Source organism: Natator depressus, chromosome 9 (assembly GCF_965152275.1).
Source record: "Natator depressus isolate rNatDep1 chromosome 9, rNatDep2.hap1, whole genome shotgun sequence".
Lineage (NCBI taxonomy): Eukaryota > Metazoa > Chordata > Testudines > Cheloniidae > Natator > Natator depressus.
In genome coordinates, this window is record NC_134242.1 from 27,024,395 (window position 1) to 27,042,255 (window position 17,861).

The following is a 17,861-nucleotide window of genomic DNA, read 5'->3' on the forward strand; positions in this document are numbered from 1 at the left end:
GTACTATCAGAAGACCTGATACGAGTCATAGGAATATTTTAACACACTGCTTAATTAAGAACATATGAAGTCATACTAAAGACCTACCCAAAAAATACCTATGAAGCATGATCCAAACATGTTTTGTAATGCAATTTATCAAGAAAGATTCAAAAATATTTAATAAAGGTTTATGGATTGAGGCGATCTGGACTCACCTTTACTACATAATAATGTTAAATGCTTTCTGTATTAATTTACCTGGTATAATAAAGGAAGAATGTACTCAACAGCAACTGATAAGCTGCAAAGACTTTCCACAGCCATAATAAAACCAAACATTTCAAAAGGCACTTTCTCTAGAAAGTGATTTTAAGCTGAACTGATTTAAAATGCACTGTATCTGCTTATATCACCCTTGTCATTGCTTACAAATAAATTTTTTCATTTTGTAATACTCATCTTTTTTCCCCATTTTGCTACTTCATTGAGTATTAAAATTGTGGAAATATGTAAGTTACTACAGTAAAATTCTTGGGTTAAATGGGAAAAATTGAACAGCACAAAGTGTCTAGACAAAATGTAAAATATTCAATTTTTATTTCTGTATGTTTGTGATTTTTATAAGACTTTTTAAACAAAAAACGACACCAATAAAATAGCTACATGGTATTTACATCTCAGACATTTAGAAAACCAAAACGTCTTAAACACCCAATAACCAAAGACAAATACAAGTTATTGCCAGTCTGGATTTGTTCTAATGGTAAACCAAAAATACTTCAGAAATATAAAACAAAAACTAGATTGTCTTTGTTTACTAATCCACAAAACGTATTCATATTTTGACCAACTGTAAAGAAGCACCCAAAACTACTCTGGACAGACAGCTCATCCAACATCTAATAGCAAGAAATTAAGAGCAAGAAAATTCAAACCCAAGCTTCCTATATTTTTAAAGCAGAGATAATTATAAGTGCCACATCACATCTTACCTCTTGATCTGATAGCTACAATAGTTGGTTGAATTTTGTATTGTCTTTTAAAATTGTCAGGTTTCAGAGTAGCAGCCGTGATAGTCTGTATTCGCAAAAAGAAAAGGAGTACTTGTGGCACCTTAGAGATTAACAAATTTATTTGAGCATAAGCTTTCGTGAGCTGCATCCGATGAAGTGAGCTGTAGCTCACAAAAGTTTATGCTCAAATAAATTTGTTAGTCTCTAAGGTGCCACAAGTACTCTTTTTTTTTTTTTAAATTGTGTCGGTTTTCCTATGTTTTGAGTGAACATTTAATAAGCCTTTAGGCTTATTCAGTATTAGGCCACTCTCCTGAAGCTGCCAACAAGGGTATGTGTTGGAAAGGTGGGATTTTCTCGGGTTGGGACATGTATCAATTAGCTCCCTTCATTCCTCAAGTGGCATACAGTTAAATGCCAACAAACAAACAAACAAACAGAAAGACCCAAAGAAGAAAAACCTACAATAATTCTTCAGTCCTACACATTTCACCATTACTAATCTCATACATTCCGATTCCCTTATTTCTCAGCTACACTGTCAATTATGACTCAGAAAATGAAACAGCAAATGAAACAGAAAAACTGTTACCATTGCATTGGTAAGTTAACCAGACAGCAGTCGTCTAATTCTACAGAAAATGAAAATTCCAGTGACTAACAGTATCCAATTTTCTATTCAGTATAATTGTTTATTTGATCCATAATCCCTAAATGAGTATTTTAATGCCGTACTCATTTTCTTTATCTAGCATATCACCATGTGTTATTATTTCCAATGCATACATCTGTAGCTAAACAACTACTCGGAAGGCTCATTGAAATATAAAACACTCAAAGTAACCAAAAATGATTCCTTGCTGCATCTCATATTATCTTGTGCCCTAGATGTGGTTCGCATTTGGGCACAGCATTGCACAACAGGGTTAAGAATAAAATTAGTGTCACAGCAACTATAAATATAATCTTTTGGGGTCAAAGTTACCCAGTGTAGAAGGTGCTACTGAAGGTCGTCACTTTAGTAGAGACACCATGGACAAGAGCAACTGTGGAGTGGCCGGGCTAGCCTTACCATGAGGCGAACTGAGGTGGCCGACTCAGATGCCAGACTGGGTGAGGGGGGGGGAGAACCACTAGGACCCAGACAGAAAATTGTGTCTGCTGCTGGTGCATATGTATTCTCTCTGCTCTAGATGCACAGAAATGGTGGAGTGCTGTGCTGGAGGAAAGAGGGCACAAGAGACATAACAGGCAAGCAGGAGAAAAGGTGAGAGGAAATAACAGAAAGCAGCAGGAGCTGCAGGGAGAGAGAGGAGTAGGAGCCTCTTATGTACCTGTCTAGCATCCCCAGGAGCCTGGACTGATTAACACTAGCTTCTCAGGGAGCTTCCTGTTTCCTGCTGCTTCCCTGAACCCACTTGAGGAGAACAGGCAGCCAACTGAAGTAGTAGGAGCCAGTTAGGCCCTTAAGACGCTGATATCTTCCTTCACGCAGGCCCTGCTACCAGCCTGCTTATTTGTCCCCTTCAATTGAGTGTTGCGAGCCACTATAGCTGGCACAGAACAGCAGTCATGAGTGAAAGAAGAAAACACCCCTCTGGGGCAGCATTCAGTAAAAGAAAGAAAGCTTTTCTGTCTAAGCAGGAAGGAGCTCTCCTGAGATACATAGACACAAACGTTCACGGTGAGCCTTCCGGCCCCTGTGAGGATGTGAGTGGTGAGGAGATGCTTGATCTTCCAGTTAGTCAGAGTGCAGGTAACCTGGCAGCTACTGCAGCATCCATATCTCCATCTCAAATGGATGTAACCATGTACATTCCTGAAGAAAAGTGTAGATCAGAGAAGTGTGTGGTGGAGGCGCAAGAAACACCTGCTGCGGAGTTTAGTTCCTTAAGTCTAGATGATCCAGGACTGTGGACCCACTTGAGCAGTAGCCTGAGGGACTTCCTTGTACTGCATGGGCCACAGCAAGTGAAAAACCCCAAAGACAGTGAAAATAGAAGTTTCCATCCAACACATTACTGGCGTGGAATCCCCAATGGTGACAAGGTTTATGTACTCAAAAACCCAGAATGCTGCACACTGTTTTTGTTGCAAACTCTTCCAGTCTAATGTTCCATTCACTTGGGTTCTACAGGAACAAAGAACTGGAAAAATCTGGCTAGAAATCTGGCATGCCATGAGAAGGCAGCAAATCACCAGAGAGCATTCCATAGCTGGAAAGAGCTTGAGATGAGACTAAGGTTAAAGGCCACCATAGATGATCAGCATCAAGAGGAGATTGCATCAGAGTCTCTTTACTGGCAAAATGTTCTGAAAAGGCTCATTGCCATTGTGAGTGTTTGCTACCCAAAACCCAGCACTGCGTGGCACTTCAGATCAGCTGTATGTGCCAAACAATGAAACTTCCTTAAAATTGTGGAGCTGATGGCTGAGTTTGATGCTGTACTCCAGGAGCGTCTAAGAAGAGTCACCACCCAAGAAATGTATATACCCCACTAGCTTGGAAAAACAATTCAAAATGAGATCACACAGTTACTGGCAACAAAAGTCAAACAGAAGATTGTGGCAGATCTGAAGTCAGCAAGATATTACTCTGTTATTCTGGACTGCACACCTGACATCACCCATATGGAAAAAAATGACTTTAATGGTGCGTTTTGTAAAACAGAACCTAGTGAAAAAGTCACCATTGCAGGGACAGTCAGAGAGCATTTTCTAGAATGTATTGACATTGATGATACTACAGGAGCTGGTATGACAAATGTGCTTCTTAAAAAGCTGGAAGATACGGGAATTGCGATAGCTAACATGAGAGGTCAGGGCTACGATAATGGTGCCAACATGAGAGGAAAGAACAGAGGAGTGCAGACACGGATCCAAGAGTTAAACCCTTGAGCTTTTTTTGTCCCATGCAGTTCTCATTCATTGAACTTGGGGCTCAGTGATGCAGCATCAGCTTCTAGTGAGGCTGCTGAATTTTGTAATGTAATTCAAAGCATCTATGTATTTGTCTCTGCATCAACTCATCAACGTCAAATTTTGAAGCAACATCTGGGAACATCCTCTCTGACACAAACCCCGAGTGCCACACGATGGGAAAGTCAAGTGGAGGTGATAAAGCCTATCAAACACCAAATTGGGAAGATAGAGGATGCCATCGTTGCCATTATGGAGGATAATGCTATGACAGGAACTGTTCATGGGAGAACAGTGGCAGAGGGAAATGGAATCATAACATACATACATAACTTTACATTTCTGTGTGGCTTAGTGTTGTGGCATGACATACTGTTTGAAATAAATGTTATAAGCAAGAGACTCCTAGGTGCTAACCTTGATATATCTGGAGCAATGGAACAACTGGACAAAGCAAAGTCATACCTACAGTCTTACCGGTCAGATGAGGGCTTTCAAAACGTTCTGAAGAGCGCACAGAAGTTAGAGGAGGAACTTCACACCGAAACTATTTTCCCACCCATTCAAGAATAGAAGAGTCACCGAAGAAGATGACATTTTGATTACGAGGCACGGGATAATCCCATAAGAGACCCCAAACAACAATTCAAAGTTGAATTCTTTAACCATGTGCTAGATTGTGCAATACAGTCAGTTGAAGAAAGTTTCATGCAGCTCAAGGTACACAGCAGAATATTTGGGATGTTGTATGATATTCCAAAACTCCTCACTATACCTGAAGAAGACCTACACCAGCAATGCAGGGTACTAGAGACAGTGATGACACATGATGACATGCGCGATATTGATGTGAGTGATTTAGGTGATGAACTGAAAGCGCTTTCAAGATACATTTCAGCAGGATCAACTCCAAAGGCTGTTCTGGAATATATGTGCACAAATAAGATGATCACCCTCTTTCCAAATGCTTTTGTTGCTCTGTGCATACTTTTAACACTTCCTGTAACAGTTGCCAGTGGAACGCAGTTTCTCCAAGCTGAAGTTAATAAAAACACATCTGCACTCCACAATGACACAGAAGAGGCTGGTCAGTCTTGCAACCATCTCAATAAAGCATGATCTGGCCCAGACTGTGGACCTTCAGCAGGAAGCAGTTCAAATCTTTGCAACCAAGAAGGCACGGAAAGCACCACTTTGATTATTCAAACAGATAAAAATGCCAGTGTTTACTATGCAGACAAGAAAAGTTACATTTGCTGTTCAGGCGTTTGAAAGTTAAGTGTTACTTAAAATTTTTGAACAAGGCATTTTAAGTTGTTAGTTCTCCTTTATTGGGGTAGGTTGCAGAGCAGTACCATGACAGGAGAAGAACAGGAAGAAGGCAGAATTGAGAACTTTCAAAGTTTTGGCCCAAGCGAGGAGACATGGGGGTGTCATTTGAGCTCCCCGCCTCAGGTGCCAAAATGTTGTGGGTGGCCCTGTGGACTGGATAGACAGGGGTACTCTGCCTGGGCAAGCTAGGGCAGAGATAGGCTCTGTGCTGACTCTGCACGGGCCATCACAGAAGTTTGGAGGCAGGCCTGAGGAGAGGCAGGCTAGGCCACTAAGTCCACAGTTGCAAACGCCTGTATAGGAGCTGTCTCTAGAGTGAAACTTTAATTCTAACACAGAGGCTGTAGTGGCAGCAAGGAAGGGGATAACAAAACTATATGGAACTGGCAAGTGTGTGGTTTTTGCCCTGCCAAGATCCACACAGTTCCCCAAACACAGTCTATTGGGTCATTTGCAAGGAGCATGGGAATCTCATTCTTAATGCAGGAACACAAATTGTTCATTTATATCCCCAGGTTGGTGCATTAGGAAGCTCTAGTCAAAAAATGCAATAATCTAAAAAGTACAACAAAACCTAATTTTTAAAACACACGTTTTCCAGAATTTCAAATATATTCCATCGTCATCATGAAGAAGAAACCAGGTAACTTTTTTTTTAAATGACCCAGTACAGGAAGTCTTAAGAATATACAATTCTTCAGAATGAAACAAAAAGTAAAGACTAATATTAATATGAAGTTAACACCTGTTAACAGGTCTTAGTGGCATTACTGCAGATATTTGTTTAGAGGGCCACATTTGACATAACCAGTTTTTTCCAGGAAGAAGAGGGGGAAGGGCAGGAGACCCCCCTTTCCCCCTCCCCCCTCCAAAAAACCCTACTCCAGTGAATCCTGGGAATTTCCAGCAAAATCAAAGTAAAATAAGCCTTGTGTTATATTTAAGTGTTTATACTACACCCATCTAGAGCTGCCAACATTACATTTCAAAAATAAGGGACTGTTTTTTAGCACTCCTGCCTCACCCTTCCTCCCAATATTATCATCAGTATCATCATTGCAATAAACAAACAATAAAATAATAATTAGCAGTACTCACCTACATTTGCCAGGGGTATTTCTTGCAGCTTTTTGCCATCCTCAGCAACTCCCGATGTCATTGTACAGAGATAAATAAATAAGGGACGTCCCTTCTAATGAAGGACTGTTGGCTTTAGTAGTGCCCCATACCTTCGCTAAGTGATAAATCTCACCCTCCAAGCAGTTTTATTCTTTTATCTAAGTGCTTTACCGTCTTCAATCTATACATTTACTTATAAAATTTAAATGTAAGGAGTTAACTTACCAGAGGTATAGGGAAGTGTGTTGCATATTGCAAATGGCGAAGGAGGTCATAACTGGATGGAAAAATCAGTTCTCTCAGTTTCTCTCTCTTCACTGACTTCTCACTGTTCACTGAAATTCTTCCCTCTAACAAACAGTTGACATTCTCACAAGACTCCCCAGGCATTGGAGAAAAAATCTAAGTAATGCAAAACAAATGTTTAAGATTACTGGAAACTGAAACATTCACAATTCAACCATTGCATTGATTCTGCTCCTATTTACCTCAATGGAGGTGCTCAAGATTTAAACCATCATGAGAATAGAGAATCAGGCTCAACATTTAAAAAATATATTACACATCATTACCCCAAGTATTTGTACAGTGTGTATGTACAGACTAATAGTGCTTTGATATGCTGGAGATGGCCTGAGGGACAACTGTGGAAATCAGTGAGAGCTCCCCAATGTAGAAATGAAGCAATGCTGTAACAAGTGGGTGTATGAAGATTATGATGCAATACCCTATACTTGTAACACTACAAGGATTGGAAATGAAAGAATATTGGCCATATGACAATAATAAGATGGTTCTAATTCAGAATCATGGGAGAACACGTTTGTGCAAATAGGAAGCAAGGGGCAAAGAAATGCATAGTGTGCAGAAAAATAAAAAATTAAACCTACTGGAAACTCCGAACCAAAATCTGTCTTAAAGTCACTCTTGTCTACATCATCAAAAATATTAGTGGTTCCTGAGTCAATGCCCATATGTTCCATAATACTATGTTCCTAATAATCACCAGAGAGAGAAAAAACACCAGTCAGATTATAATGAAAATTCTGTTTGATTGGTCATAAAGCCAAAAATTCCACCCATTTAAAATTAAGAAATATTTTATTGTTTAAAATCAAGAAAAAACAAACCATTCCTATTGCCAATATTCACAATATTCCCCAATTTATAAAAGGTTTTCTAATTCATACCCATATACTAAAGATAATCAAGGACAGACTGGTTGAAAGGGAGACAAAGACAGATAGCACATCTTGTTCACCAAGAATCAGCATATGTACTAGGGTGACTCTGCCCATAGGGGCTCCTATAGAACTCAAAACTGCTTTCACCAGTATTGCTACCTGCCTTCCTTTGACGGATAGTACTTCCTCTGATGCATGTGTCCCTGTGGACACCACAGGGTGTAATCTGAACATATCCCATGTCCTCAAGTTTCAATCAGGTTGTGAGACTGTGGGAGCTGAAAAGGAAACCGAGGAAACACAAGAAGCAGACCATGGGTACTATACAGGTTGTGCTACAGGATGATTTCACCTCAGCAAATTAAGGACCTGATGTAACGTTCACTGAAGTTAATGACAGCCTTTCCCCATTTACTTTGATCTGCTTTCCTGAAACTCAGAGATTCCAGCTGGGATTGTACATATATCAGAAGCACTGCCTTGCATTATCATCTTCAGCTGAAGGGAATTCATTATACCTGCACTGCAGCTAAGGTATTTCAAAGCACCAGGATAGAGACACATTTGACCTGGGACTCCAAATGCAACAGATTTTCACCTCTTTTCCAATTATTAAAAGATCAGGTTTGAAGTTCTGCACTCCTTGTGTGGAGGTCTGCTACTGATGCTGAACCTTGAATGCAACAGAAATAACTGAAGATGTGTATTGTTACCTCCAATTTCACATCATGGTCCTTAGAATAGTGTTCATCCACAGTTTCTCCAGTAGGTGAGCGTGGTCGAGTGGTTGCAGTAACTGACAAGTCTCCACGCGATATTAAAGTGCACATGTATGCATCATGGGAGAAAACGTCATGTCGAATAAACTCGCAAAACAGCAGCACCAGATTCACAAATTCAGTCTTCTCATATCCACTGTTTGGGTCAGCTACCAAAAAAATTAATTGTAGTTTAAAACATAAATTTGCTCTTCAATTCCATAAAAATGTCTTTAAAACCATTTTTAACCATAGCTGTTTTTTATTTTTGTCTTCTAAGTACCGCTTTTCTTCTCTACATAATAAACCAACTCTAATCCAGTGCTGCATAACTGGCATACTTAGACTTGTTACCATTCAGGGCATCTCTCTGAAGAACTTTCTTCTGGCAGTGTATTCCAAAGCATTCTGCTCCATAGACTTCTGCCCACATTGCATTACCAGCAGGCTATTCACTGCTCATTTCTTTAATGTATTTCTACCATGTTTAACAATGTACGAGCATATTACATATTGTAAAAATGGACACACTAGGATTGCTCTCTCTCTCTCTCTTCCGCCCCCCCACCTTGCCAAAGAAGTCTTCATGATTTTATTATGTTTCTATCTATTGGGGCATTTTAGGGTGACTAGATGAAATTATGTTCTTAGTAAACACCTTTTGAACACAAATCCTTAAATCCTTTGAAATATTTTAGAAAACTATTTGGAAGATTATTTTAATACAGATTAATGTTAACTTTATTTTTTCAGTTAAACATACTTATGTGTATCTGAGGGGGGGGAAAGGAGTTGAAAGAAAGAAAGAAAGAAAGAAAGAAAGAAAGAAAGAAAGAAAGAAAGAAAGAAAGAAAGAAAGAAAGAAAGAAAGAAAGAAAGAAAGAAAGAAAGAAAGAAAGAAAGAAAGAAAGAAAGAAAGAAAGAAAGAAAGAAAGAAAGAAAGAAAGAAAGAAAGAAAGAAAGAAAGAAAGATCCACTTTTGCCAATGAGTTACCATTGGCTGACAAAGAATCAAGAATGAATAATCATTTTTGAAGGTGACTATTTTACTTAATTTGCATTTGTCACAGCAATACTAAAATTTTACTCCATTTGTAATATATCAAGCATTTCATGTTTGTAATCATGCAGAGGTAGCAGAAAGTAGCTCTTTACCACAACTTCTTTAATAGGAAACAACATCTCCAGCTAGCCACAAATTCAACTCATCAACAAGTATTTGAAACCAAAATGAAGTTACACGCTAAAATCTGAAACTAGTTCAAAATACAACCATTGTTCTACAAACAGCAAAAATTTGCTGTAACATTAATCAATTTACGGATGAACGAGTGAGTTTGCTAGGTCACTCCTAACTTTTGGCAAACAAACCAAGTCCTTCTATTTTTCACCCTAATGCACCTTCTATAAACTCTGTTTGTTGTAGTTCTCAATATAGTACACTATCACACTTACTTAGTTACAGCCCAGCTATGCTTTCACTTTAAAAATAGAACTACCAGAAGTGTACACCTGCAAAACTAAAGTGAAAATTTCAGTTAATTCCTGAATTGGGAAGGAAGCCAAAGCTCACTAAAAAATGTTTGCTATAAAATTAAAATAGTCTAAGTTTAAAAAAAAAAATTGTTCGAAGGACAGAGAAAATTGCACACAGCTTCAAAAGTAGAACCCCCAGATGCAGAGAAGTGGTAACTCAGAGGAATGAGAGAAGTATCTTTTAAAAAAGTACAATTACAGTATAGCCATTTTTCCTCTATTGATAGATACCATCTGCACAGTATTCTCATTCCTGGAGACTCAGTAGCTCACACAGTATCTCAAAAGTATTCAAGTACAATACATTCTGCAACAAGTTTAACAAGAAGGCCAGTATGCAACCCCACAAATACCACGCTGAATGATTTCAACATACTTTTGTTTTATGTTTCAGATAGAAAAGAGAAGGGAAGGAGAAGATACCTCAAAACACCAACAGAAAGGTCTAAGAAAACTGAACTTCACAAAATGAATAATTCAAAATTTAGCTCTCTCAAATCCCCAACATGAAAAAAAAAATCTCTAAAGAACAAGCGAGTTAGGCACCCCTACTTTGAGAACAGGTTTGTGTGACCCAAGGACTTCTTGATGCCAATTAGCAGAGGGCACAGGGATATATAAGGGTACTGGGATCACCAAAATAATGTAATGTAAGAGGCCTAGTGAAAGCATGTCATACTAGTCATCATAATTAATGTGAAATGTATGTATTGTGACAAAGCTCTGTCCTTGCCTCCGTGGGTCCCACGTTTCCTGGAGGATTTCACTAGCCTCAGAGGCTCACTGTGACCCTCCACGTAACCCTCCTCTCTCTAGAGACAAGGGTCACAGTCTACTGAGCCATTTTCATCATAAGCCAGCGAGGGAGGTGAGGAGAAGTTATCCTTCTTTGCACAGTCTCTGTTGTCTCCCAGTCTCAGTGATTAATCAGGGGACAAAGATGCGGGGGGAGCCCGGGCCCATCCTCTACTCCAGGCTCCAGCCCAGGGACCCTAATAGTATCAGCTATGGTAATGACCTTTTAGAAACATAACATGTACAATTCCCTGGGCTACTTCCCCCACAGCAACCCTCACTTCCTCAAGCTCCACTTCACCCTTATCTCAGGGCCTCCTTCCTTGTGCCTGATATGGTGTGTACTACTCAGCCTCTCTACCAGCACAACTTCCTCCCACAGCTCCTGACATGCACACCCACCTGACTAACTGGGAGGCTTTTAACTAGTTTCAGCCAGCCCCTGATTGGCTTCAGGTGTCCCAATCAACCTAGCCTTCTCCCTGCCTTCTGGAAAGTTCTTAATTGGCCCCAGGTGTCTTAATTGACCTGGAGCAGCTGCCATTTCACTTATCCTGGTACTAGGGATTTGTTTAGCCTGGAGCTAATATATCTATCTCCCACTACTTTTCCATAGCCATCTGGCCTTGCCCAGTCACAGTATGGAAAATACATGAGGACTTATGTATAGATGCTGAATATTATATTCTCTAGGCCTTGTCGTTAAGAGCAGATCAATCAAAGATAGCATTCCTTGAGACAAACCTCCAGACAGAAGATGAGAGACACTTAACTCCCTGCTGGACCATTGATGTATTGTGTATCTTACAAAAGAAGTTTATTAGCATACTGAGTCAAATGCTCATGAAGAGTTTACAGAGATTTTAGAAGGAAATCAACAGGAAGAGGTGAATAGTGGGGGGAAAGGGACCTGTTTTCAGGTGAAGATCAAAGTTCTGGCCTGTTATATCTAGGGTGCAGATGAATCCCCGGGTATCCTTCAATCTGCAAAGACAAATGATATTTGGCTTGAAATTATGAAAGAAGGATCTCAGCCATCCTGGTTGAAAACACTGTGGGGAAGACTTGTGGTAAGCTACCATGTAGGAAAGAAGAATTTACTCACCTTATGCAGTAATTGCAGTTCAAGATGTGACCTGCTGTGGGCACTCCATTTCAGATGCGCATGTACCTGGCCTGCACATGAGTCCTGTGCCTCCTCATGCCAGACACCAAGGCTATGTAGGGATGTGGAGGTGAACCACCTTAAGTTCCTTTTCCACTCAAACATCTCTATAGAGAACAGTCTGAAGCAGAAGGGAAGGGAGGCTGGGTAGTGGAGCACCCACAGGGACACACATCTCAAAGCACTGCAGTTACTGCACAGGTGAGTAAATTCTTCTTTCATACACGACAGTTTACCACAGCATAGTGCTTTGAAAACGTACGTACTGAGGCCCACGGAGTAGCCCTACGTATCTCAGACACCATTATGTTTTTAAGCAACACTATGGATAATAAATGCCTGTGGTTTTATAACAAGTGACAATTCATCCAAATATCCATCTTGATAGTCTTTGAGCAGAAATCATAGATCTCTTGGATGCATCTGCAAAAGAGAAGAACCGTCTTGGTGACCTTCGAAATTGCTTGGTCCTACCCAAGAAGGAGACCAGATACTTTCTAACATCCAGGATATGAAAACATGACTCCTGAAGAGTTATGTGGCTTCAGGAAAATCACTGGTAGATTAATAAACTGGTTAACATGGAACTACAAGAGATTCTTCAGTAAGAATTTAGGATGTGAGCGCAAAAAAAGCCTTATCCTTGAAGAATACCGTAAAACAGGTATCTGCCATCAAGGCACCAATCTCCCCAACTCTATGGGCCCACGTGATGGCTACTAAAAAGGCCATCTTCACAGATAAATGGAGTAAAGAATAAGTTTCCATAGGATCAAATGGATGTTTCATAAAGTAATTGTATACCAGGTTCAGGGCCAGCTCTACGTTTTTTGCTGCCCCAAGCAAAAAAAATTTTGGCCACTCCCCACACCCTTTTTTTTGGCTTTTCACGTTTGCACTTTGCAATGTTTTTGTTTTCTTTTGTTTTGACTGTTTAAAATCTTTTAAAAAATGAAACCAGAGAATTTGTAGTTAGTGAAATAAAACAATTTCCTATTACTGTATTCATTTAATTTTAAGCATTGAGAAATGTTTGAGAAACGCTTGTCTTGGTCTAATCAACTATGAATAATTTACATTCCGAGTCCAACTTTTCAGTATAAATGAATCTGACTTTTCTCAAAGCTGTATGTGTGTTTGAAAGAATAATTTTCCCCATTTTCTAAATATATTCTCCTGTTTAGCACTTTCTTTACCAAAGTGACAGAATCTGCCAAGCCTATTGTTGTTCCAGTGCCACATTTCCATGCTATGCTAAGCCAGTCCTTCTGTAGGGAGTATTTCTTGTTAGTATGGCAAAGGAAAAAAGGTAAAGCACACACAAAATCTGTGGAGGTTCCTTTGCTCTGGCAGGAGAGGGAAAAAATAACAGGCAAATCTGGTTCACAACTGAGATCAGACTGATTGATTGCAGTAACAAAGCCAAGTAAAGTTTAAAATGGATTTAAAGTTAACAGTGTGGCCTTGTAAAAGGCCATTTGAGCTTTTTGACTATAGTCTCTGGCTTTTGTCCTTTTGGGGCACAACCTGAAAGTTACTTGTTATCCGTATTTATTTTTTGGAGTTCAGATCTCAGAGCATAACTTTTTGAAGAATATATTGGTACATCTGTCAAAGAATTTACAGCTAGAGTGGAGGAGGCGGTGGCAGGGGCTGTGCACAAGGCTGCTCAGCACGGGCAATTATTGCTCCAGCTGCTTGGACAAAGACAAAAAATCCTAAAATGGGAAAGGGTGGCGGATTTGGCAGCCCAGGAGCAGCAGCTGCGTTGCCTGCCCGGAGCTGGGCTAGTGCGGACTGAGCTGGCGGGCTTGGAGTGACTGGGATTCCCACCCCCCCTCCCTCCCGCAGGAGGCTGGCGCTGGGCATAGGTGTCAGGCACCTGCCCGGGGGTGGGCTTGGCCCGAACACTGCAGCCCCCGTGCCACTGGAGAGGAGAACCCTCGGATCTGCTTCTCAGCTGGGCTTCCTGCTCCGGCAGCCAGGGGCTGCTCCCAGGAGGGGACCCGCCTTTCCCTGCATGTGCCCGGATGGAGCTGGCGCTGCTGCCCAGGTCTAGCCGCCATCTGCTCCCCCAGTGCACAAGCCTGTGCCTGGGCACAGCCGCCTGATAGGAGCAGCCCACAGGCATGGGCTTGCACCCAGGCCACGCTGGTGCAGCTGCCTGGTGTTAGCCCATGGGTCGAGCCGCTGGCCGCAACTAACCAGCCTCCTGCGCTGCCCATGTGCTCCAGCCTGCGCCTGGGTGGCACCGCCACCGCTGATGGCTGGGACTAGCCGCCTCCTCCCCCAGTGGATGCTGCCGGGGAGCAGGCGGAGCCCGCAGCTGGGGAGGGGGGGCTGCTGCGTCCGCCGGAGCGCCTGCCAGTACCCTCTGCGCTCACCAGCATGCTTTACTTCCAGATGGTGATCATGGCAGGGACCATGAGGCTGGCTTATTACTTCGAGTACATGGACACCTTCACAGTCAACGTGCAGGGCTTCTTTTGCTACGAGGGCTCCTACCCAGGGCTGGCTCTAGGTTGCCGCCCCTGGAAACGTGCCGCCCCAAGCACGTGCTTGCTTTGCTGGTGCCTAGAGCCAGTCCTGACCAGGTTCATGTCCCAGGTCGGGGTGGGATCTTTTGTCTGGGGGGTAGAGCGTCCCCAAACCCTTAATAAACCTACATGATATAGCATGAGCAAATATGGAAACTCCCTCTATAGCCAGAAGAAAGGATGATATTGCAGCCAAATTGACCTTAATTGAGTTCACTGATGATCCCGAATTCTTCAGATCCACCAAATAATCCAGGATGACAAAGAGGTACAGCTTCAGGCAGGAAGCAGCAATGACAGGATCAATGAGAGAATCTCTTCCATTTCTGCAGGTAAGTAGCACAGATTGACTTCTTCCTACTACTCAATAACACCTGTTGCACTTCCTCAGTGCAGGAGGATTCTTCCCACAAACCATCCAGGAACCACACCTAGAGGCAGAGAACACCTAGATCGCAGTGAAGCAACCCACATCCTGTGAGAGGAGATAAGGAGTGGTGAGGAGCTTGAGCAGTGGATGGATGCATATATAAAGCATGTAAGGATACTAAGCTTGTCTCAGACAGGTTGGTATTATTAGGATAAATCCTGTGTCAGTGGAGTTGGAGGAAATGCATACAACAGATCATTCTTCTGTCCCCCAAAGAGTTGCATCCCAGATCCATCTTTAGCAGAAAAGAGGACACTTCTTGTTCCTGAAGGTGGTGAAGAGATCCACCTCCAGCAGACCCCATCTTTGGAATACATTGTAGAACACTTGATAGTCTAGCTCCCATTCACAATCCTGTGAGAAGTGTCTGCTGATGACATTGGTTGCAGTGTTCTGAATGTCTGGGAGGTGGCATTGTATCTGATGAGCTATGCACCAGTTCCATAGCTTCACAGCTTCAGTGCACAGAGGACCAGGGACTTGTTCCTCTTTGCTTGTTGATGTAAAAAGTGCAGAACATGTTGTCCGTCATGACCCTTATTGATCTGTCCATGATCAGAGGTAGGAAATTAAAGCAGGCATTCCTGAGAGCCTTGGGCACCAATAGATTGATGTGGAGATTGGTCTCCTGAGTTATCCATCTGAGTTGTAAGAGCATTGAGATGAGTTCCCCATCTTAAGTGTGATGCATCTGTTGTTAAAGTTAGGGATGGAGTTGGGCAGCAGAATAGAACTCCTGCGCAGACACTGAGTTGATCTTTCCACCAATCCAGGGAGTTCCCCACTTAAAGAGGAACCATCACCTGTCTAGCCAAGATGTGTCTGACTGGAAAATAGGTTGTTCTGAGCCAACCTTGAAAGCTATGGAGAGGTAGCTTTGTGCAATCAGTCTCAAAAGTACAAGCTACCATGTGTTCCAAGAGCTGAAGATCGTTCTTTACAGCGGTCTGATGATTCACGTGAATTGTCCATACCAAACCTAACAAGACTACGAACCTGTCTGAGGGAAGGTAGGCTCTGGCTGTTAACGAGTCCAAAGAAGCCCCTATAAACTATGTTTTTTACAGGGGTTAATGTGGATTTTCTCACATTTAGCTGGGACACAACTCTTGGAATAGAGCAAGAGCAGTTTGGATTGGCGAGAGCACGGCTTCATAGGAATGGTCCTTGAGTAGCCTGTTCTGAAGATACGGGAAGGCGAAGATTGCCTCCTGTCAGAGATAAGAAGCCACTACCACCAGAACCTTGGAAAATACCCTTGGGGCAAAGAACAGACCAAAGGGAAGCACTTTGTGTTGAAAATAATCCTGGCCTATAGTGAATTATAGCTATTTCCTGTGCAAAGAGTGTACCACTATATGGAAATACAGATCTTGTCGGTCAAGGGCCAAAAACTAATCTCCCTTCTCAGTGAATCATGAGCCATGAAAGGTGGTGGAAACATAACCATTTCATCTGGTGACGAGGATGAAATGGGTGTTTGAGGGGTAACCTCCTTATCCACACTGGCATCAACCCTGTTCCTCACGTCTCTTTCCTGTGGGGTGAACTGGTTGGGGAGGAGAGGACTGCACAACTCTAGTCTCCCTTTGAGATAGTACTTGTGGTCTGGAGAATTTCTGTTGGTAAGCAGCTCAGGGACCTCAGTACTGCCATCAGGGAAGGGGGGGGCATATGGGAGTGGAGGTGACATACAGGGCTGGTTCCATCAACCTTGATGACAGTCATGATCTTCCCTGCAACTCGAAGAATGGATTCCTGACAGGATGGGGGGGGGGGACACAACCCTGAACTGATATAATGGAGGCTAACTGGAAGTCTCCTTCATTCTCCCCAAAAACATCCAATGTAGGAGCCCTAGGGTACAGTAGAAGTCTGGAGATCGAGGTGTTGGTACAGAAAGATGCTCACTACACATGAGAATTGGGGATTCCAGCTCATCCATCATGGACAGGTCCCTCAAATATCTAAACTCTTGCAGTACGGAGCCGGTACCGATGCAGCAGCCAAGGACATAGTAGCCAAAGCTGATGGTACTGCTGATCGCAGGCGTAGCGATGTAGACCCCAATGGAGAATGGCATAGTTGCTTGCTCGTTAGCAAGGGTGCCAAATGAATAAGTGCCAAAAGCACGACCGAGCTTGACAATAGCAGACCAGGATGCTTATGCTTGCCCTCCTCCCTGGTAGAGGGGACTGAAGCCCTGTTGGAGCCATATGTCTCCCTCAAGCTCCAGGACTTTCCAGATCTTCCGGTACTGGAGGAGGAGTCCTTTGACTCAGTGGTACCAAGCTAAGTGGTCGAGGCTTCAGAGATTGTAGATCTTACAGGCAACCTAGGCTTTTTTGGAGCAGGCTCCTTCAGAAGAGAATTTGTACCCCACTTTTTGGGAGCCCTCTCAGAAGTCTCCTATGACTTCCCCTTCTTAGGAGCCCTGCATCAAGAGATAAGGGGAACTGGATCTGTCTAGAGACAGATGTATGGGGTGTGGGCTCCTGACCTGACTCAGAGGCTGGTTGAAGTGAGCACTCCATCACTAACAGTCTGAGCTTAATCTCCTTGTTCTTTCTTGCCCGGGAATTGAAAGCTAGGCAGCAATTGCACTTCTGGGTGACATGGGGCTCCCCCAAACAATGGACACACTTAGAGTGGCTGTTGCTCACAGGTATAGCCTCTCAGCAGGAGAAGCAGTGTTTGAAGCCTGGCAAGCCAGGCATGCCTTGCCAGAAAGACAAGGCTCCCCAACAAGATGGGGGGGGGGATATCCTCTCACTACTAACTAACTAATTTTAACAAACTACTATAAAAAGAATACGAAATAGCCGAGGCACACTCAAGGCAGGCAAGCTAGAGCTCTGTCTCAGGCCAAGGAGGTAGAGAAGGAACTGGGGGCTGTTTGCCCACACATCCACATATGGTCTCTGTGTCCAACAGGAGAAGCCCAGAAGAGCAGCCCCTAGTGACAGGAATCCAACATAACATCTAAAACAGCAAAAACAGTTCGCAGTCCCTGAGACTGTAAACACCGAGAAGTGTTTGCCCTGGGTAGTCCTCACCAAAATGAGACCATTAGCACCTAAATGCAATTTTA

General features: G+C 42.5%; 1 protein-coding gene across 1 annotated transcript in view; it reads right to left on the reverse strand.

The window, feature by feature from the left end:
• Positions 1-17,861, reverse strand: part of MED12L (mediator complex subunit 12L) — a 328,770-nt gene that overhangs the window by 221,302 nt on the left and 89,607 nt on the right. Inside the window, exons 13-15 of the mRNA XM_074963764.1 lie at positions 8,263-8,477; positions 7,256-7,360; positions 6,591-6,767 (exon numbers count right to left, since the gene is read on the reverse strand). Of these exons, the coding sequence (XP_074819865.1) occupies positions 6,591-6,767; positions 7,256-7,360; positions 8,263-8,477 (497 nt within the window). The remainder of the gene's footprint in view (positions 1-6,590; positions 6,768-7,255; positions 7,361-8,262; positions 8,478-17,861) is intronic.